Source organism: Scomber scombrus, chromosome 15, assembly GCF_963691925.1.
Source record: "Scomber scombrus chromosome 15, fScoSco1.1, whole genome shotgun sequence".
Classification (NCBI taxonomy): Eukaryota; Metazoa; Chordata; class Actinopteri; order Scombriformes; family Scombridae; genus Scomber; species Scomber scombrus.
Genome location: NC_084984.1, coordinates 24,760,860 through 24,782,428, shown reverse-complemented (window position 1 = coordinate 24,782,428; position 21,569 = coordinate 24,760,860). Strand labels below are relative to the sequence as shown.

Sequence of the window (21,569 nt, the reverse complement as noted above, 5' to 3'; positions counted from 1 at the left end):
CAATAAAGTTTAGGCGGGGGAAAAAACCCCATCACTGTAGCAACCATGCCTGGCCCTTTAAGTGCAACTTGTAAACAAACATGGCCGCATTACGGTCGTGTGGATGTAATAAAACTCACAGATATGGAGCTGTGTTGTTGTGAATACACTGTGGGACTGATTAAAAGATTGAAAATTGTATGTGTGATGAAATATAAACAATAAAATCTAATTCTCTGTCACTTTTCTGCGATAAAGCGCTGTCGCAACAAACTACATTTTACGGCAGCGACGCTTGAATTTGATTGGACGTTGAGTGCCGTAAAGCGTTTTGGTTAAGGAACACATGTACAGCAGGGCAGCGTGTGAGAGCATATGAAATGTAAGTAACCACAGTAAATATGTTATAAACGCGGTTATTAGAGGAATGAACAGTGCTAATAAAACACAGAACCGCAGGCTGTTCATCTGTAGCTCTTTAATATGTACTGACATGCTATGTTTATGGTATTATTAGCATATTAGCTTGTGGGAAAAGTACCAAAACTATTCAGACAAGTAAACGCAGCTACACGCCAGTCTAAGAATATACACATGTTGAGTAAATGTGCTGCATTAAAATGTAAAATTAACGAACTCATAAGTAAAAAAAAAAAAAAAAGCCAATAAAGTATGAAAAGTGAGATAACTAGTCATGGTACATTTCTGTTTTCAGAGTGTTCATTAAGCTTCATGTAGTAAGCTAAAGTTAGCTGGTTTCATGTTGCTGGTTGACTCTTAACAGTGAAGTTCTGTTAAGGTGGAACAACTGTCTGAAAGGTTTAGTACGTTTTCACTGAAATGTTTCGTAAAATAGGACGTGAGACAATAGAAATACTGTGCAGACTACATATAATCAACGATATTTAAGGTTTATAGTGTCTAAATAGCATCCCTTAAAAGTCACTAATTTGTTTGTTTTTTAACATACATATTTGATCTTATTTCCGAATCCCAACCTAATGTGTTATTCCTATGCTAAACCTAATATGCTTCAAATGTCTAATTAGACAAGATAATCTCGTTAAAGGACAGTTTCACAATTGTTAAGTGTCTTAAACCAGCAGTCAGGTGTCCATATATGAATAGTAAAGGTAATCATTCCTCCTGTTCATACTGTTAGAACTTAAGGTGGAACAACTGTCTGAAATGTAGAAGTCTGGTAAGATGGGATGTTAGATAGTAGAAATACTGTTTAGACTGACTGTATTTAAACAACAGATGCATCTTTATGGCTTACAGTGTGTTTGCAGCTCTGTAATATCCTGAAATATCAGCCCCTTAAAAGTCATTCATTTGTTTTTTAAAGTCCTATCAAAGTCCAGTCTAATGTTGATTCATATGCTGAACCTAATGTGCTTAAATTTGATGTTAACATTATACATTTACTGGTTGTTAACATCTTTTTTTTAAATATAAATCCTGTCATACTGATGTATAGACTGAAGTTTCCTTACATGTTTTCCTGCAACGTTTGATTCTCTTTAAACTAGATCTTCAAAATGTCTTATTAGACCAGATAATCTTGTTAAAGGACAGCTTCACAGTTTTCAAGTGTGTCTTAAAACAACTATCATTCCTCCTGTTCATACAGACTATTAAAAGATCTCCTTTAAATGTGTTTTCAATGGAAGTGATGGAGGACAATATCCATAGTGTGTCCACAGTCATTTAAAGTTGATGATCAGCTTCTATTCAGTTTCAGCAGTCTGAGTTAGTCATATCAAGTGATATCTGACACATTTACAGTCTTTTTAGCATCAGATTCCCTCTTAGTGTTTCCCTGTTGAGCTGTGAATTATGGTGTGTACAATGTTACACAACCCAGATTTCTGATTACACGCCTCTTTCTGCTGTTGTGTGTCTCTCTCTCTCTCTCTCTCTCTCTCTCTCTCTCTGTATGATAGAATGGAGGCAAAACCCAAAAAACCCTTCTCCCCCAAAGGTGGAAAGAAGCTGACACAGAAAGGCAAAGGTAAGCCATTTTTGAACATAAACCAGCTACGTTTTCACCATCACTTTAAACCAGCTTTGTCATCAGGCTGTCTCACTCTGTCCAGATTCCATAGGGACCAAACTTGGTGGAAAACCAGGCGGCAAACCAGGCGGTAAAAAACCCTTCAAACCATACAACAATGCAGAAAGGAAGGGCAAACCAGGAAAGAGTGGAGATGGCGGCAAGAGAGAATTCAAATCTGGGTTTTCCAAAGATGGGAAGGGACTGAAGAAGAGGAAACTGCCGCCGGGTAAAGGGAGAGATGAAGAAGGAGGAGATGGTGAGAAAACACTTGATTGTTGCTTTGCATATTTTTTAGTGTTTTATTACTCATTGCTGCTGATCATGTTCCTCATGAATTCACAGTTAGTCCTCACCAAGACATATAAATAAAAAAAGAGAACTGAAATGAATCTAAAAGTAAAAAAACAGTGGATCTCTGGGCTGTGATTGGCTGCTTGTTTCTGCACTCTTCTTAAAGAAACAGTAACAAAACTTAAAGTTGTGTTTCACTGCTGCCAGGATCTTTTCTCCACGATTGTTAAATACATTTTGTTTGTGTGTCTGATCAGGTCCGCAGTCAAAGAGGATGAAGAAAGGCGAGTTTAAGCCGAAGAAGAGGGAGCTGACGGAGGAGGAGCAGAAGAAGAACAGGCAGCAGAGGAAGAAAGACCTGAAGAACAGCCGGCAGGAGGCGGAGAGGAAGGACATGTTCCAGATCATCTGTCAATCCAAAAAAGTGTGGGGAGACCTCAGGAGGTACACACACACACACACACACCCACACACCCTAACCCTGGCTGCACATGTGCCTTTATTACCTTTTGAAGTAAACAGAATAGGGCTGGGGCGACACGTCGGTCCAAAAAAAAAAATGGCGGCAGCGCAAAGCTGGGAAGAGTACTTTAAAGAGAGAAAAGTATAAAGCAAAGGAAATGGACACTCTGACCCTGCGTCTAGACAGAAAGCGTAGCGTTAGCAACATGTTTAGATGATCAACAGCGAGTGTCTACACAGGAGGCATTCAGGTACATGGTTAAGTGTAGGTCACCGACGTTTTGGAAGTGCTCAGAGTCCAAAACGCAATGACTGTAGCTAAGCACGTAAAATGAAGGAAATGCTTCCACAGGCAGTTCAAGTCTCATCTATCTGGAGAGATTTTGGGAGCAATACTCTGAAGGGATGTATTAAAGAAATGTTAAATAAATATTGAAATGTTATGAGAAATCAATGGGTTGTTTTATATTCATAATGTGTAAATTGCTATAGTAATCAAATAATGTGAAAATAATCGATAATATAATCGTTTAGGTAATTGAAAAAAATAATCGATAGATTAATCGTTAAAAAAATAATCGTTTTGCCCAGCCCTAAAACAGAAGCTCCCTGACAGATGGTGATGGTTTGTGTGTGTGTGTGTGTGTCAACAGGAAAAAGTGTGACAACGACATGAAGCAGAAACTGATGAAGGAGCTTCACGATCTGATTCGCGGGAAAATCAAACAGGTGAGCGTCTCTCTGCAGAATCGTGTGTAGTCAGCTTATCACCTGTCGATCAAACAGTGTGGGTGGGACATCAACTCATCCATTTTTCTATTGGTTCTGTTTCAGTTTTAGTCCTGCTGCCAGCTCTCATACACTCGATGAACATTTACCCTTAAACACTGATAAATCTCCCTTTAGAAATAAGCTGTTTTTAATGGATTTACATTGTGTACTACATCTTTTAAAGGATCATTCGGCTCTATTACAACTTGTTAGTTTTGTCTATAATTTCTATCAGTAATACTAAAATTGTGCTCATCAAGGGAGTAGTTGAGATCTGGAGATGTGAGACATGAAAAGCCTCGCTCTTGTCATCCTCTTCCTCCAGATGGCGTTCGCTCACGACTCTGTGCGAGTGCTGCAGTGTTTCATCCAGTTCGGTAACCACGAGCAGAGACAGGAAGTGCTTGATGAGCTCAAAGGTGAGCAGACAAGTTTTTCTTTTGCTCCATCGGTGAACTTTAATGAAAAAATAAGAGCAACACAAACTTTAGTCACAGTCACTTTAACACAGATATATACTGCAGAGGCACATTTTATCAGTCAGTGCCATCTTTTAATGAAAAGCTGCAATGAGATTAATTGTCTCCCTCGTTTTTATGAAAGTCTGATCAGCTGTTTCTGAGACATTTAAGTGTCATATGGAGGATCTCTGGAAGTTGTCCTGCTTCGCCATCATTATTAATGTGTCTTAACTGTAATCTGATTAATACAGAAAACATTAAAAAGTGGTTCTTGTTCTTTTAACTTAAACAGCTATCATTGATAATATGAGTGTTATTATTATGAGTAATAAACATTTAATAATATATTGGTTTCATTTCCATGTAGTCAGATGTGACAGTGAAAAAGTATGTTTGTCAGATAGTAATAATTTGATATATATTTACATGATTTACACTTTCTCTAAAACATGTAGGGTGCTAAATAATGGTTCTTATAGTATACATTTACTACCAGTGTCAATCAATTGAACCTGGAATATATGATTAAATAATTCATCAGTTGTACGGATGAATACATGTTATAGTTTTATTAATTCATGTGATCATGCTTGTCACACTGTTCATTTTTAATAGAAACATGCAGAAACTCATTTAATTAACATGTTTCCTTGTTTTTTTGGATCTTTTCTTCATCTCCTACAGAGGACGTCATTGGTTTGTGTAAGTCACAGTACGGCAAACACGTGGTGAAAAAGCTGCTGATGTACGGGTGAGTCAACACACGACAGTGTCTGTCATAAAGCAGGAAAAAAGTAAAAATCAAAATGTTGTTGTCTTGTATTCATTCTCTGTGTGTTTTCTTCTCTCAGGAACAAGGAGGTGGTGGCGGGCGTGATGCAGACATTTAAAGGTCACGTGCGTACGATGCTCCGTCACGCAGCCGCCTCGTCCATCATAGAGTACGCCTACAATGACAAAGCCGTGCTGGCACAGAGACTCATGCTCACTGAGGAGCTGTACGGGAACACCTTCACTATCTGCAAGGTACACACACACACACACACACACACACACACACACACACACACACACACACACACACACACACACACACACACACACACACACACACACACACACACACACACACACACACACACACACACACACACACACTTAAAGTCACCATGTATACCTGTGTGAACTATCTGCTGATGTGAACATTTCTCTGTGCAGTCGACAGTGTGTAACACCATTGAGAAGGTGGCAGAGGCGAACCCTGACAAGCTGAACAGCATCATCGATGAGATGAAGCAGAGTCTCACTCCCATGGCCCAGAAGTAAGAAAATAAAACCTTTAAAACATAAAACACTGTAGTACAAGTAGTTAAAGAGTTAGTGAGCTGTTCTGATTAACGGAATGTTAATACACTTTTTTAAAATAATGGTTTAATCACTTAATTAATTTAGTAAGCAAAGCATCAAAAATTCAGTGGTTCTAGTTTCTGCAGTTTTGTAGCTTTAAACATTTATTATCTTTCATTTATGATTTCATTTGTCACCTCAGCCTCCAGAAACGTTTGATGTTTTGACATTTTTCAGAGTTTTCTGACATTTAATAATTGAAGGATTAATAGGAGAAATAATGGTAAGCAGCAGTCCTACATCAGTGATGAAGACAAAAGAACAGAAATATACAAATGACAAGAAAAAACTTATGTGAAATGCAAATAGTTTTAATAGGATTCATGTTGTTTTAATGATGGAAAAAAATTAATATTTGCTTTAAGACTCAACCAGAACAACTTTGAAAGCTGAATCCCCAAGATCAATAATATAATAATAATTAATTAAAATCAGAGTTTTATAAAACTAGATGAGTTATGTGAATTCTTCTTGCTTGTTTATCTGAAAGTTCAATTATTTATTGTGATGAAGATAAAAGTAATAAAGTTTGCAAACTCAAACATGAATTGTTGTGAGCAGCTTTCAATCTGTCTTTTACATGTCAAGTTAAATGTCATTTAAATCAGTATCATTTTTTATATGCTTCAATTGAAAATATGATAAATTAGGATTATTTTCCAAATAAAAAAGGTACATGATCATAATCATTATGTGTTCATGTGTTTCTTTTCCAGAATGTCTAAAATAAATCTGAATGTCAGCATCTTATCAAAAAGTATTCAAAGATTTAAAAGATGCATTGTTGTGTTTCAGAGAGCAGGTGATCAAACACTCTCTGGTCCATAAAGTCTTCATGGACTTCTTCCAGTTCGCCCCCGAGAAACAGAGAACGGTGAGCAGCTGTCAAATCTCTCATAAATATTTGTACAGTAGTATGTTTCTGAGGTAGAACTATTAGTATCAAACTCAGAAGTTAAGTTTAAACTGATGATATCACAGCTCAGTAAGTGCTGACTGTATTACTGACTCAGCTGTTTGTTCTGTGATGTGAGCAGGAGATGATCGAGTCCATCAGAGAGTCTGTCGTCTACATGGCTCACACACACGACGGAGCACGAGTGGCCATGAACTGTCTGTGGCACGGGACAGCCAAGGTGGGTCTACATACACACACATACATACATACACACACGAAAACATTAAGATTAAAAAAAAAAGTTGTATTTTAAACCAGGCTCAAATACAGATAACCTGAATCGACCAAGGACAAGAAACAACCTATAGTCAAAACATATCAATACAAATATTAACAATATAAAAAAGGTAGGAAAATTAGACCCACATCACACTATGTAAAGCCAAATAAAGTAAGAAGGTCTGCAACATTCATATATATATGACACATGCATACTGCCTAATATATAACTATGTGTGTGTAGGAGGTCAGTTATTGATATTAAACAACATACTGCAGGACACATTCACACATTACATTAAATATTACATGAAACTTCTTTTGCTATGTCCCCATAATCCTCAGATTGGCACTTTTCACACCTCATACACATCTCTATTTAGATATTTAGCAGGAAATAAGAGTTTAAGTAACATAAAAGTCTTTGTTTTGATTAAAATGTTTGTTTTCATGTTTCAGGACAGAAAAATCATCATCAAAACTATGAAGACGTACATGGTGAAGTTTGCCACGGTGAGTTCTCGCTGCTGCTTCATTTATTCATGAATAGAAACAAGCCGACAGTGTATTATTAGCAAATGATTCTATAACTAGAGAAAATATAAGAAACATCTGATCACACTTGACTGTTATTTGTCTCCAGGGAGAGTTTGGTCACCTGGTTCTTTTAGCCATATTCGACTGTGTGGACGACACCAAGCTGGTCAAACAGGCTGTGCTGTCAGTAAGTGTGATCCCATCATTTATGAGACATGAGGAAACTTGTAGTCACTATTTAAACAAACACACTAAAATATATGATGACATCACCTGTGTTTCCCACCTGTTCAGGAGATCTTGTTGTCTCTGGATGAGGTCATCAGTAATAAATACGGTAAGAAGGTGCTGTTGTACCTGCTGAGCCCCAGAGACCCCGCTCACCTGCTGCCTGAGATCATCAAGGTGCTGCAGAAAGGAGACGGAAACACACACAGGTAACGCTTTCATTTAGAAATGAACTGAAACAAACACGATCCCGAATAGGTGAAATCGCTCAGATAAATGACGAGCTCTGTTCTCCTCTCTTCAGTAAAAAGGACGCAGCGGTTCGGAGGAAGGAGCTGCTGGAAGTCGTGTCCCCCCCGCTGCTGACGTACCTCTGTGAAAACACGTCAGCCATGGTGATGGACAAAGCCTCCAGTGTCACCGTCAGCGACATCCTGGCTTCAGCTAGCGGAGACCTGAAGCCCGCCATGACGTCCGTGGCTATGCTGGCCAATCAGGAGTTAGTGCCAGGAGGGATTAAAGGAGATGTATGTGTATTTTCTGTCTGATTAATGCAAGTCGTGCAGTTTGCAGTGAAACAGACTAACCTGCCTTGTTGTTTTATAAGTGAGTTGATGAGTTTCTGTTCTTCACTCTGTAGCTTCACATGGCCGAACATCCAGCAGGACATCTGGTGCTGAAATGGCTGATAGAGCAGGACCTCACACTGTCAGAGGCTGGCAAAGAAGGTAAACACACACACACACACACACACACACACTCTACAGGAGTGTGTAATTGGGCTCTAAAGTGTCAGCTGATGCGTAGTGATCAGGCTGGTGCTTTGACATGTTCAGCTCATTTATTTCACATTTTAAAATCTGTAAAATCATTCCTATAATTTCAGGGTTGATTTCCTTCTTTATGGTCAGCTGTTGGACTCAGTTCATGTTGTCTGGGAGTAACTGTAATAACCACTGTCTAACTAACAAGCACACTTAACTGTCATTGCACAGTATTCTTTAGTTTTACCTGACCAACACTTGTAGTCAGTTACAAACACTGGAATATTTCCCATTAATCCTCTATGATCACCTCATCACCTTTTATTCATTTTGAATATTGCACGACTCACTTCATGTCTAAATGTAACTAATGATTCTGAACTGAAAAGGAATCAGCTACACAGCTGCTCGTTTCTTAATTTGCATCATGTTAATGAGCCCATAGTTTGTCTCTCATGTTTATACATTTGAATCACAGAAGTAAACATCTGTTCATCATTCTGCAAAATAAAAACCATGTCATGTAACATCTCAGCACTGCTCTGAGTACCTTCAGAACAGAAGAAGTGATCCTCTGTGTGTTTTTACAGATTGAATCTTTTTACATCACATCACACAGCAGATCTAGACTGTACTGAACACATTTTGCTTTTATGCCTGCGCTTAATGAAAAGGTGAAATGTTTAATTAATGGCCACATGGGGGCGCTAACAGCACCCAAAACTGCCCATTTCATTGTTAGTTCATGACTCAACTTTCCACCAAACTGCATTAATCTCAGTCCAGATTTAAAGATTTGCTGCCAGCAGACAAAGAGGACAGGAACACAGTCTCCCTGGTGACGCTGAGTAAAAGTAAAAAGATTAATGACTCTCTCTCTCTCTGTTCCCGTGTGCCTCGCTCGCCCCGTCAGAGCGCTTCGGCAGGATACTGGTGGACACGGTGGGGACGGACAAGATGAAGAGCTGGGTCAAAGTCAACAGAGGAGCCATGGTGCTCTGCAGGTCAGTGATGCAGCGCTGTTACTTAAAGGTATAAGCTAGAAAAGATGTGCATATGTGGTTTTAAAGTGTGTGTGTGTGTGTGTGTTTGTGTGCAGCCTCCTGAACAGCTGTGACAAAACTGTGGCGTCAGAGGTGAAGGAGGCGCTGAAGTCCATCACGTCAGAGCTCAGCAGCATCAGCAACAACAAAGGAGCCGAAATCCTGCTGGAGAATCTCAACAAGTAGAGAAATGTGACTTCAAACCAGCTGGTGGCATGAAGTGCATCACTTCCTGTGCAGCAGTGACTCTTTTTTTTCCAGGAAACACCAACGAGATACCGTTTGTAGCAGCAGGCGGGAATGTTGTCGGGATGCGGATACGGCCTGGAACGCTGTTGTGTTATTTTGAGTCATTGATGGATAAATGGACGCAAGTTTGTCTGGAACCTTTGAGGAAGAATGGTTAAAATACACACATGTTGTATATAAGCAGAGTTACATTTTCCCACACAGGAACATTTCACACCAGTTCTCTAATAAAGCAAAGTCTCATAAGAGCTGGGTTATAAATAAAGGTGATGTCATACCTTCTTTTTTTCAACACATACTGTTCTTATCTAGTAATTTAATTTTACTTTGCTGTTTTTTTCAGTAACTGTTAAAATAGTCAATAATCAATAAGTATCTATGACCCTAAATTTGCCTTGAGCTACTGAAGGCTGTTAAAATGAAACATGCAGGAAGTGTTGAAGGTCACTGTATTAGTATCAATAGCAGTATGTGTGACCTGACTGTTGCTGTGGAAACGTACATGATGCTAATCAGGACAACAGGTTAACGAGGACAAGTGTTGAGTTTGTATTAACAGCAAATTAAAACGAGAACTAAACAGTAAATGAGGAAGTTTCTTATTAAAATGTGGTCAAATGTGTGTAAAACAAGAAGTATTGAGAAAGAGAAACATCCTCTTTTTGCAGTTTAGGTTAAAAAAAACCGATCACTTCTCTCCAGTTGTTTCTATCCATACAGATGCAGATTTTTATCCGTCCAGGTTTTGAGATTTCTGCCTCTTATTTCCAGACATGGTGTCCCTGTTCCACTGGAAACATTCTTTCACTAGAAAACAGAGTCACATATCTCAAAACTGTCTGCATGGATAGAAACAATCCACAGGTTGTTTTGATCATCAGGGTGAAATGTAATGGATACAAACAGCAGCTCAGCTACTGTCCAGTTATCAGTCATCAGTTTGTCACAGGTGTATAAATTAGACCTCACCCTCTACTGAGGTACAAAACTGATGATTATTGTTGGTTTTTTTGAGTTATTAAGAAAAACGTTAACCGAGCAGTTCATTCTGTCTGAAATTGTTCTGAAATATTTTGTAACATTTTGTACTTGTGAGTGATTGTTTTATCAGCTGGAAAGAAAATGGCAAAATAAAGCTTATTGTGACTAAACTGCATCTCAGACTGTTATATAAAATACGCACTGGACCGTACCTCTGTGCTGGTTCAGAATCCATCTGTCCTGCTGATGTCTCTGCTCACTCACCCATGACCTTGCACACACACACAGAGAATCTGTACAGAAACCACTTTGCTACAACACTCAGCCACTTTTATAATCTCACACTATCTTTCACACACTCTTCTTCCTCACTCACATTCTAACCTTGAAAATGATGACTCAGCGGACATTATGACTGGTCACAGTAGGAAAATCGCAGGTGTCAATGATGACTCGGCTCTATTCAAGAGTCACATTGAGCCAAAATGAAGCATGTTCACTTCAATACAAAACTATATGAACACTTCCAGATTACATCATGATTGCTGCCGTGACACACACAGAGCTTTGAGACGATCAGATATAAAGACAGGTTTATTATTAGATATAGACACACGGGGCAGATGTCTCATGTCCCTCGTCCTACAGATGGATATGAGACTTAGTCCTGCCGTCGACTGCCGCTGAATCCTGGATTACATGAGAGCTTTAGAGACTAATGGATGGAGGGAGTGTTGGAGTACTTGGAGGAGAAAGAGAGGAGGAGGATGATGCTGTTGGCAGCTTTGGTGTAGATGATTAAAGTCAGCAAATGAATAAATAAAAACATGAAGGGCATTACTTACCTTTTTCTCAATAGGCTTGGATATGTTAAACAGGAATAGATAGGTGTGGAGGATGAATGGAAGGATGAGTAAAAGGACAAAGTAAAAAAATCCTCCAGGTCAAATTTGATCTAGGATTTGGACCTAGAAAGAGTTTTCTTCCTGTAGTCCTCATCACATCCTGGACCGTCCCCCCCCCTGCTGCTTCCTAGATCTAACTTCAGACCTGAGAGCAGCGGAGGACTTAAAGCGGGACGTCCTCTGGGACACGACGTCCTCGCAGCACTCGGCGAACCTCTTGGCCGCCCTCCTGGTGAAGTGCACCTTGCCGCGGGCCTTGGTGACGGCGGTGTACTCGTGGGACTTGAGCTTGGTGTAGAAGTCGGAGAACTTGTTGTAGAGGACGGAGATGGGCATGCCGTTGAGGATGACGCCGAAGGAGATGCAGGCGAAGGCGAAGATGCGTCCCAGGTTGGTCTCTGGGACCATGTCTCCGTAGCCCACCGTGGAGATGCTCACCTGGAGGGTCAAAGAGACGGGACATGGGATAGTAAATAGAAAGGATTGATGTTGGTGTGTGTGTGTGTGTGTGTGTGTGTGTGTGTGTGTGTGTGTGTGTGTGTAGACTCACAGCGGCCCACCACCAGGCGTGCGGTATGGAGGTGAAGTTGGTGTTGTGAACGTCGTGCTCCACGGTGTAAACCATGGCTGAAAACATGAAGATCCCCATGGCGATGAAGAGCAGCAAACAGCCCACCTGCACACACACACACACACACACACACACACACACACACACACACACACACACACACACACACACACACACACACACACACACACACACACACACACACACACACACACACACACACACACACACACACACACACACACATTTTTCTCTGTTTATTCATGATGTTCATTCATGTTTCTGCTCATAACTGAGAGGCACAGAACAAAGCTGATTTTATATTTATTTTATATTATATATTTGTATTTTTTAAAATTTATTTATTTATTGCTCGGATATCTATCCGTTTAATGTTCACTTATACTCAGATTTTTCTGGAATTTTGATCTTTTGTACATTTTTGACTATTTCTCTTTTTTGACACAAGCACCAAGTTCAGCCACATCTCATATCTGTCAGCAGTAGTGTGGATGTATTCATCACCTGACAAAGCTGCTGCTGATAAAACCGCTGTCCTGTTGATCTGATTTGACTTGTTCCTGCTCGTCTGTCTTTATTTATGCTGATGAATTGTCTTACTGCTTGACTTGGTTTTGTTTTTCCTCTGTCTATCTTTGTTTAAGCAGCTAAACTGTCCTGCTGCTCATATCTGTTCTGCTTATATCTGCTGAAGCTGTTCTCTAACTTGTATAAAGTAATCAACCTAACAGCAAATGCAATGAACTGTGTCCAATGTTCACTGTTTTACATGAGATAAAACTATTTGAATTAAAAGTTGAATCACAATTTGCTTGACATTAATCATTGTGACAACACTGTAAATCAATAAGTTCTCACACTATAATTAAATCTCTACATTAAGACACACACACATTACAGTTTATCTACCTTACATCCACTGTAACAGTCACATGTTGCAGCTCTGCACTAAAAACATTATTTTTTAGATTGTAGCAACTATCAGAAATAACAGAGAGCTGTGAGTCTCCTCTGAACCCTCCTGACCAGCTGTCTATAGCTCAGCAGCATCTGTACTATTCTGTGTACTCCTTTCATCCTGTAACCCTGGTGAGAGCAGGCAGCCTGTGGAGAACCGATCGAAGAAAAAGGAAAAGAAAGAGCTGGACTGAGTCGTGACTGAAGATCAAACTATAATTAAATAAGTGAATCCTGTGGGGAGATGTTTCTCACGCAACTAGCCTACTGCATTAATAAGAATGAAGAGTTTAAGACATTTTATGACCTTGTATTGTAGGTTTTTGAGGATGTGTGTGAGTTGTGGTTCAGACTCTGACCTGCTGGTAGCACTGTCTCAGCGTGAAGCCGAACGCTCGGAGGCCTGTCGAGTGACGAGCCAGCTTCAAAATCCTGAAGATTCGCATCAGACGCATGATCCTCAGAACCTGACCCACCTGCAGAGAGGACAACACACAGGAGGAGGAGGAGGAGGAGGAGGAGGAGGAGGAGGAGGAGGAGGAGGAGGAGGAGGAGGATGCTGTCAGTTCATGTTCACGGACCGCTGCGTCGAGGGTCCTCCTCAGCAGTTGCTGTCTGCTGGACTGATGGGTTTTTACGTGTGAATGAACACAGACTCATGATTCTGAGATAGTGCAGGAATAAAGAGAACAGGATGAGATGAGAAAATGTAGAAATTCAGAATACCCAAATAAAATAAAAGATAATAAATATTAATGGACTTTAATAAATAAAGAATAAAATAAATTCATTATAAAATAAAGTGTGTAAAACCAGAAATGTGAGGCGGGTTATTAAAAGAAAAACAAACATAAAAGAAAATTAAATAATAAAACTAAACTAAAAGAGGAAATTTGATTTGTTCCCTTCTTGAGTTTAGACCAACGTGGAAAACTCTTTACAAAGAGGGATAGAGGATACGTGTCATGGGGCTCCTTTTTGGGGTTTTTGGCTCCACAGATATACAATACAGAGCTTGACTCATTCCAAGTCTGATGATTGTTTTATTTGTCAATATGACGATTGGGGTGTGTGAGGGGAAAATGAGAAACTATCAGAAAATGGACAGCACTGGCAGTAACTAAAAGAAGGAAGAAGAAAGAAAAAAGAAAAGAAAAAAAAGGAAGAGAAAGAAGCTTTTTCAAAAAGTCTAAAAATGAAGAAGAGGAGGGTGGAAATTGAAATAATGATGGTGGTTAGAGGGGCACTAATCCAGCCACAGGGGGACACATCAAATGAAGAACTGGTGTATGTCAAAACGATCCATTTATTGATGCAGAGGGTTTCTGTCCCTTTACCTTTCCGACTCTCCCCACTGTCTCGATGTCCCCTGAATGCTGGTGTATGTCCTTGTCCTCGAAGCACTCCAGGACCACCTGCAGGTAGTGAGGCAGGATGGCGATCAGGTCCACCGTGTTGAGCACGCTGCGCCCAAAAAGCTTCAGGTCTGGGGTGGAGACCAGGCGCAGCAGGTACTCCAGGGTGAAGAAAGTGATGCAGAACGTTTCCACGCACTCGCCGTAAAACCTGCCGCTCGGCTGTCCGGACGCCGTCTGGAACAGGGAATAATGATGGAAGTGATTGATAGACTGTTGGATGTGACTCAGTTCTGCTTCTTAACAATATGAATATCGCACTGACTGTAACATTAAAAGACCATTGAGTGATTTTGCACGTCTTTGACTATTAAGAACAAGCTGTGAAATCATCTCATCCGTACATATTTGCCTTCTTCTTTTACTTCCCACACACACATACTAACACACACCTTGTACTGCAGCTCCTCCACGGTGTTGAGCGTCATGGCGACCAGCGAGACCAGCACGAAGACGGAGGAGGCGAGCGCCATCAGCTTGGCAGGGACGGAGGAGAACGGCTTCTCCATCAGGTTCCAGACTGTCCTGCGGGTCGACCCGAAGGCCATGCCGTGATACACCGCCTCGTCCTCCTCTATCTCCATCTGGAGGAACAGGACAGGAATAGATCAGTCACACATATTTTATGATCATATGTGGCCCGAATGATGAGAATATGTAAGTTACAACTTCAAAAACAGAACAGAACACTCATTAAAGTTGTAGAAGAATACAGTAAGTGCGTATGTAAGTTAAATATAAAATGAAAGAGTAATAAATGGGAAATGAAGGTTAATAAAAAGATCTGAGAATGAGGTCAAAACCAAACCAAACAAACTAAATGTCAAAATCACAAGCTACAACATAACTCAACTAAATAACTAAATAAACTAAATGTCAAGAAAACACAGCATGGAGGAAGGCAGTACAGCAAACTGCATCGGAGTGGGACCTCCTGTGATGGAAACATCTGTCAAAATCTGTGCCAAGAAAAAGCTTATTCTGTCTCCATCTGTCAAGACGGCAGAGCTGTGATTTATAATGTGGGTCAGACAGACTCAGAGTCACTGACAAACTCTCACAGGTACAAAAATATAACCTCCAATCTGCTTTACCAATGAAGCAGTGGTAGGTGATGACTTGACATTTTTATTTCGCAGCGCTTTAATAATTATGGAGCCTGACAGGAAGAGAAAAATGATTATTATTGTGCATTAAATAAAGAATTCATTAGATAGTTTATAGGGACTATTTAGTTCCAGTGAAACGTGTCTCCAGTGTGTACTGTGAATTATCTAAAGAGAGGGAAGCTATTGTTGAATCTCATATATTACAAGTACCACAAATAAATATTTAATGACCTCATACTGTATTGTGGTGGCAGGAAGAATTAAAAAGACAAATAAAGTGTCTGCATGGAGAGACTGCACTGTTTTACCCTTGAAATAGCCCAATGCAAGATGAAGGATGCCTGATAGATAGTCAGGAAATAGTCGCAACACAAAATACATTTTAGGCTATTTGTTTTTCTGTATTTCAGGACAGCTGAATGTGTTAAAACTGTTAAAAATCGTTGTCAAGTGTAATGACACTATACATTTGAGCGAATGAAGCAGAGTTATAGAACTGTGCTTTATATGTGGCTCGATGATAAAGCTACATGAGACTGCTAACTTACAGCTAATGTTAGTCATCATTTAAGGGGAATATTTAACTAAATTCATTCATAATGTGAAGTCAACGGGGAAAATGTATGTGTATTTCTGTATCTATATTTATTCTATTAAAGGGTTAGTCAAACTGCTCTGTGGTTAGCTTATGGTTAATTTAGCTAATGCATCATGAAAACTGATTTTAAACAGATTCAACCATTAACTCATTTATATGTAACACTGTGCCTAAGATGTCACTCTCAATTAAATAGAGGTGTTCAGTACATGTATGAAAAAATCATTATCAATGAATCTTTGAAGTGAGCTGACTATACTGAGTCACCATTGTTACTGTCTTACTGTCAGTAGTTTTTAACAGTGTTTAGCAGTCAGGTGTCAATATGAACAGTGATAGAAGTTTTCCTTTCTGTAATCATTCCTCCTGTTCATACTGACTATTAAAAGATCTACTTTAAATGTGCTTTCAATGTAAAGTGATGGAGGACTGTATCCACAGTGTTTCCACACAGTCATTTAAAGTAGCTGATCAGCTTCTATTGAGCTTCATCAGTCTGAGTTGGTCATATCAAGTGATATCTGACACATTAACAGTCTTTATGGCATCAAATTCCCTCTTAGTGTTTCCCTGTTGAGCTGTGGTGGAAGTATAGTAACAAAAAGAGGGACTTTAAAAGACTAACAATGAAACATATCTACTTGATTTGACTCATTTGGACAGCTGAAGCTTCATATTAGCTTCACATCAACTTTTAAATACATTTTGTCCTCCATCACTTACATTTTAAGTCCATCTTCTAATGGTCATCATTTGGGCTCCTGACTGTTGTTTGAAGACAGACCGTCCTTCAAAGCATATTAAAATTCTGCCAGAGCTACAGTCACAATCATGACATCATACCTCTGTTGTAAATAATAGGCTGCTGAGCTGATAACCTAATGTACAGTGTTTGTTTAGGCACATTTAGTTCTGGACAGAATGTGACAACTTGAACTAGCAACAGACAAAACAAACTCTGAATTGAAGACAGCAAGAATCAGCGCTGAATGTCAGGCCATATGAGCCGTGATGTGATTTGTCATCTGACCTGGCTCAGTTGTTTCTCCAGTTGAGGAAATCAGACATCCACAAGAACACCACTAGACACTGGACAGATTGACAGTGATTCAGACATCTAGAACCAGACTATCACATGCAAGTCCATTACAAAACTGTAAGTTAACCCACCTCTGCCAGCAGCTGTCTCTGTATTTTCAGCTGCTCGTTCAGCTCGTCCTGCCTCTCTTCAAAGGAGATGCGGCAGCAGCGTTGGCTGTTTTTGATTCTGACGCCCCAGTAGTTTATCTCCTCCAGGAAGTTGCGGGGACACAGTTCATCTTTAATCCACAACACTCCAGTCCTGGTGGAGAGGACAGAGACAAGAGATCCACAATTATCTGTGTGTATAAGTATAAGTGTTCATAGAAAGAAGAGGGAAACTGTGTGTGTACAATACCATTTTAAAATATTATAGTTTATAACGTAGTTTATTTCACCTGTAAAAGTTGAAGATGTTGTGGAAGATTTGAGGGTCCCGGTCGAAGAAGAACTCGTTGCTATGGACGATGTAGTCATCACACAGGTCCAACTTCCTGTTGTGATCTGTGTATGTGGCCAACCGGCCAATCCGTGTTTTTGGATACTTGGCAGCTAACCTGTAGGGCAAGTGGTACACCTGCAGGAGACGACAGCACAAGACAATCAAGTCAAATATAGGAAATAGTGCCCAAAAAGCCTCCTGTTTGGGTCAAATCAAGTTTAGGTGTGTGAAACATACTTATCATTTTTGATACACATTTGAAATGCCCATTAAAGAAAAAGTTACATTTGTTGTGTTATGGATCAAATCTGACCTGGTAGTAATTAAGGGTTAATTATGCAAAGAAAGACGTGATAACAATTACAACTAAACTAAAATAATAGGAATAAAATACTGTAATAATAGTACAATAATATTAAAATTGCATTTCATGCCAAGAAAGGTTATCGACTTAAATTCAACTGCCAAGAGGCACACACACATACACACACACACACACACACACACACACACACTCTCCTGGGTCTCCTGCCCTCCAACTGTATAGCAGTATATAGGCTGCAGCTTTCTCATGCTTTATTTCTTACATCTCATTGCACACAGCGCACAAACACACACACACACACACACACACACATATAGCCACAGATAGACATAGACATACACACACTGACCTACATTCATTTCCTGTAAACTTACCCTAACAATATAAGTTTAAGCTAACCCTAACCCTAGCTAACCACTGACTCAAAAATCTGCTTTTGTCCGCGATTCAGGACACAGATGGACAAACAGACCTCAATTAAATCATCTTTGGTCTGAACTGTGTCCCTGAAACTACACTCAGACACATTTATACATCTAATGTCCTCCAGTTATAGCAGTGTATAGATAGGCTGGGGCTTTCTCATGCTTTAACTCTCACTGCACTCCTGGAACAGTAAACACACACACACACACACATTCACACACACACCATGCCAGAGATGACACTTGTTTGATTGACCAAATAATGTGTTGTTTTAGTTTTTTGAATGAAAACTCATATATTAAAGACTTTTTTCTCCTTTTTTATAGGAAAGTATGTGCAGTCAATTTTGACCCATAACACTACAGACGTAACAATAATTGCTCATTTTAACGTATAAGAAAATATAAACAAGTGATTTGAGGAAATATTTGTTATAATATATTTGAATGCTCTGTTCATCACAACAAATAAAACAGATCAATTGTGCCTTTCTAAATGAAAAAGGTGTTAAATGTGATAAATCATCAAAGTACATTCAAGGTTCTGGATGAAAAAGCTCGTCAGTGAATTCAAACACAGGTTCAATTTGACCTGTGAACCTGCTTGTTTAGTCCAGTACCCAAAAAAAAGTATGTTAAAGTTCATATTTAAGAACCTGGCACCACATGATGTTTGGTATTGTTCTGAGTCAGTTATTACTAATACAGTTGTGGTTTATGTTTGTGGAGCAGTACAAGTTGAGTAAAAGTTACCGTTCCTCCAACATTGATGTTGAGGGTGAAATGTTTGATTGGAGAGAGCACCAGGCGGGACGGAGACGCCGGGAATCGATCATCCTCCTCCTCCTCCTCATCATCATCATCATCATCATCATCATCAGCATAAAGATCGTAGACGTCACTGCTGAGGTCCTTTTTAAATAAAACAAAAACCTCATGTTCCGATGATACATTCTGAATTTTAAGCTTTTATCTAACATGAATGAAATAATTAAACTAAGAAAAAGCTTTGAAAATAATTTAAATTCTGAGTATGAAACTGGAAATAATTATAGGTTGTTTATCCAGAGAAATACATTGATGATTCGTTTTTATAAATAATTATTAGTTACAACATTTCAGAAAAAAATAGACAAGACAGGACTAGACAGGAAACTGTTAAAAGAAATTGAAATCCCATATTTAAGGCGTACCTGTGATAAAAAGAACATGGAATAATCATAAATATCTGAGTATTTAATTTTAAAATTCTGAGGCAAGCAGAACACTTGGTGCAGAGGTGAACCATTTCACATCAATTTGTAAACAGTTAAAGATGATGAAACCATAACGTACTGAATCATTGGCTTGAGTAACACAGAACTAATCACCAAACATGTTGATAACACCACCAAGCAATCTGTGGTTCCTACAACTTAAACGTGAGGATTTCCTACTTTTTTCTTTTTTTTTTATCATTGTAAACTGAAAAACTTTGGATTTTTCATTGGGGATCAGACAAAACAATTTGAGATTGTCCACCAGAGGGAGCTATTCAGATGTTTATTATATTATTATATTGTCAATATGTTCTACACACCTCCAGTAAAGTAACAGCTGTGACAGTTTGTTTCCTCTAACAGGTAAAGAAATAAATGAATACAATAGTTGTTCATTTAACTCTTTCACCACCTGCAGTGAATTAGTGTTTGTTTTCTCTTTTCTAGCTGCTTTTTTCTTTGTTACATGTCCTACCAAGTTGATTAGTTGATTAAATGATTAGTCAATTGACAGGAAATAATCTACATTTTTTTTATAATTGTTTTAACTGTTTAAATCATTTTTGAGGCAAAGATGATAAACAACCACTGCTTCTAGTGTCTGGAATATGTAAATGTGTTATCCTCTCCTTCTGTCCAAACAATATCCAGAAACCCAAATAGAAAACATTATCATTTACAATGACATAAAACAATGTGATGAGGATAAAAAGTAAATATGTGTTGACTTTGGTAGTTTTGTGAAAAGCCTTTTTTTGATTCAGTGTTTTGCTTTGAATATTGAAATGACATTTAACTGAAACATGTGACTTTACCTCTATAGATTTGAATAAATCATGGTCAGTAAAGAGAAAGACTATAACAAATGATAAAAACACAGAAGTAGTAGCAGTAAAATGTCTGACCTGCATGGAGTTCCATGGCTTTATAGTGCTGTTGCTGAAATAGAAAAAATCAGCCGGTTCTTTGACAGCTTGAGTCCGGCTGCCATGCTTGTAGCCGGGGAACAAACTCCTGCTCCGGGTTCTGATGCTGGTCAACATGGTCACAGCTGGGTGTCTGTCAACCTAAAAATCAATCAACCTGCATAGAGTGATAGCCTGGCATCTCTAACACCATCTAACCCTTACACACACATACACACACACAAAGCTGGCATCTTGGATGTGTGTAAAAAAACATGATCTCACACACATATGAAGTCAAGAAGGCAAAAATGGGAAATGCTTTCACACAAATTCAGAGAAGTATCATGTTCTAATACACACACACACACATACAGTCACAGGGATGATGTAGGAAGTGACTCTCATCGTCTAGTGCTGCAGCCTGCAGATGATCTGGGTGCTTAAAGTTTTAAATACTATTATCCTCTTCCATCCATCTCTTGATCTCTCTCTCCCTCTCTCTCTCTCTCTCTCTCTCTTTCTCCTCCCACTTACTGCAACATCTCATAACTTTACAAATCTGATAAACTAATGCTGGATGATACGGTTGAAGTCAATGTCATAATATTAATATTTTTTTCCTCTTCAATATGCAGACAGATGAAATAAAGGAGAAGATTAAGAGCTCAACCCCAACGTTAGCATGCCAACATTCCTTTTTTTCCCTCTTTTTTTCCCCCCAGCAGGCATTTTGACATGTTACAGCAGGAAAAGCACAGGTGCAAATGAAAAAATGAATGATGGCTGAATTCCATTTAGCTGCTTCAGTTTCAGGGTCCTCGTATTGCATCTCACTATCATGGTTTACAGGGACAGCTAACATTTGATAATTAGTGCTCGACACAAACCACAGCTGAAGCAGATGAGATGCCATTTGTTTTGCAGGTATGTTGACATAAACTAAGTGTTAAACAACATTTTATGCTACCTAATGAAAAGTTGAGGAATCACAAATCTTGTATTTTCTGTTTTGCTATTAGTGTTTTTACAATTGAGAATAAATTCCCAAATGCAGGCAGAAGGCTGAACCTCGACCTTTTAATCCAAGTTTGTTTGACGTATTTTGTCCCACCGGTGACCGAAGCAGTCAGATAGGTGGAGATTAA

At 39.1% G+C, this 21,569-nt stretch overlaps 2 protein-coding genes across 2 annotated transcripts; one reads left to right on the top strand and one right to left on the bottom strand.

Moving 5' to 3' along the window:
• The first annotated feature begins 298 nt into the window (after positions 1-298).
• Positions 299-10,579, top strand: pum3 (pumilio RNA-binding family member 3). The gene is made up of 18 exons (XM_062434813.1): positions 299-361; positions 1,926-1,993; positions 2,079-2,294; positions 2,587-2,773; positions 3,445-3,520; positions 3,888-3,981; positions 4,708-4,774; positions 4,875-5,049; positions 5,242-5,345; positions 6,226-6,304; positions 6,468-6,566; positions 7,067-7,120; positions 7,251-7,331; positions 7,439-7,581; positions 7,677-7,899; positions 8,013-8,100; positions 9,050-9,140; positions 9,236-10,579. The coding sequence occupies exons 2-18, from the start codon at positions 1,927-1,929 to the stop codon at positions 9,363-9,365; spliced, it is 1,974 nt and encodes a 657-aa protein (XP_062290797.1). The 5' UTR covers positions 299-361; position 1,926; the 3' UTR covers positions 9,366-10,579.
• Positions 10,580-11,407: 828 nt separating this feature from the next.
• On the bottom strand, positions 11,408-20,559 carry kcnv2a (potassium channel, subfamily V, member 2a). Its single transcript, XM_062434200.1, has 9 exons — positions 20,422-20,559; positions 19,011-19,169; positions 17,464-17,642; positions 17,156-17,327; positions 14,671-14,862; positions 14,201-14,455; positions 13,223-13,339; positions 11,865-11,990; positions 11,408-11,752 (listed from the first exon to the last, which is right to left on the bottom strand). The coding sequence occupies exons 1-9, from the start codon at positions 20,557-20,559 to the stop codon at positions 11,408-11,410; spliced, it is 1,683 nt and encodes a 560-aa protein (XP_062290184.1).
• Positions 20,560-21,569: the final 1,010 nt, after the last annotated feature.

Excerpts from the sequence above, each read along its gene's own strand:
- kcnv2a (XM_062434200.1), bottom strand. The coding sequence starts at position 20,559 with ATGTTGACCAGCATCAGAACCCGGAGCAGGAGTTTGTTCCCCGGCTAC. Across the intron at positions 17,328-17,463 it reads AACATCTTCAACTTTTACAG|GACTGGAGTGTTGTGGATTA; the intron begins GTGAAATAAACT and ends CCTCTCCACCAG. Across the intron at positions 11,991-13,222 it reads TGAGACAGTGCTACCAGCAG|GTGGGCTGTTTGCTGCTCTT; the intron begins GTCAGAGTCTGA and ends GTGTGTGTGCAG.
- pum3 (XM_062434813.1), top strand. The coding sequence starts at position 1,927 with ATGGAGGCAAAACCCAAAAAACCCTTCTCCCCCAAAGGTGGAAAGAAG. Across the intron at positions 3,982-4,707 it reads AGTGCTTGATGAGCTCAAAG|AGGACGTCATTGGTTTGTGT; the intron begins GTGAGCAGACAA and ends CATCTCCTACAG. Across the intron at positions 7,900-8,012 it reads CAGGAGGGATTAAAGGAGAT|CTTCACATGGCCGAACATCC; the intron begins GTATGTGTATTT and ends TTCACTCTGTAG.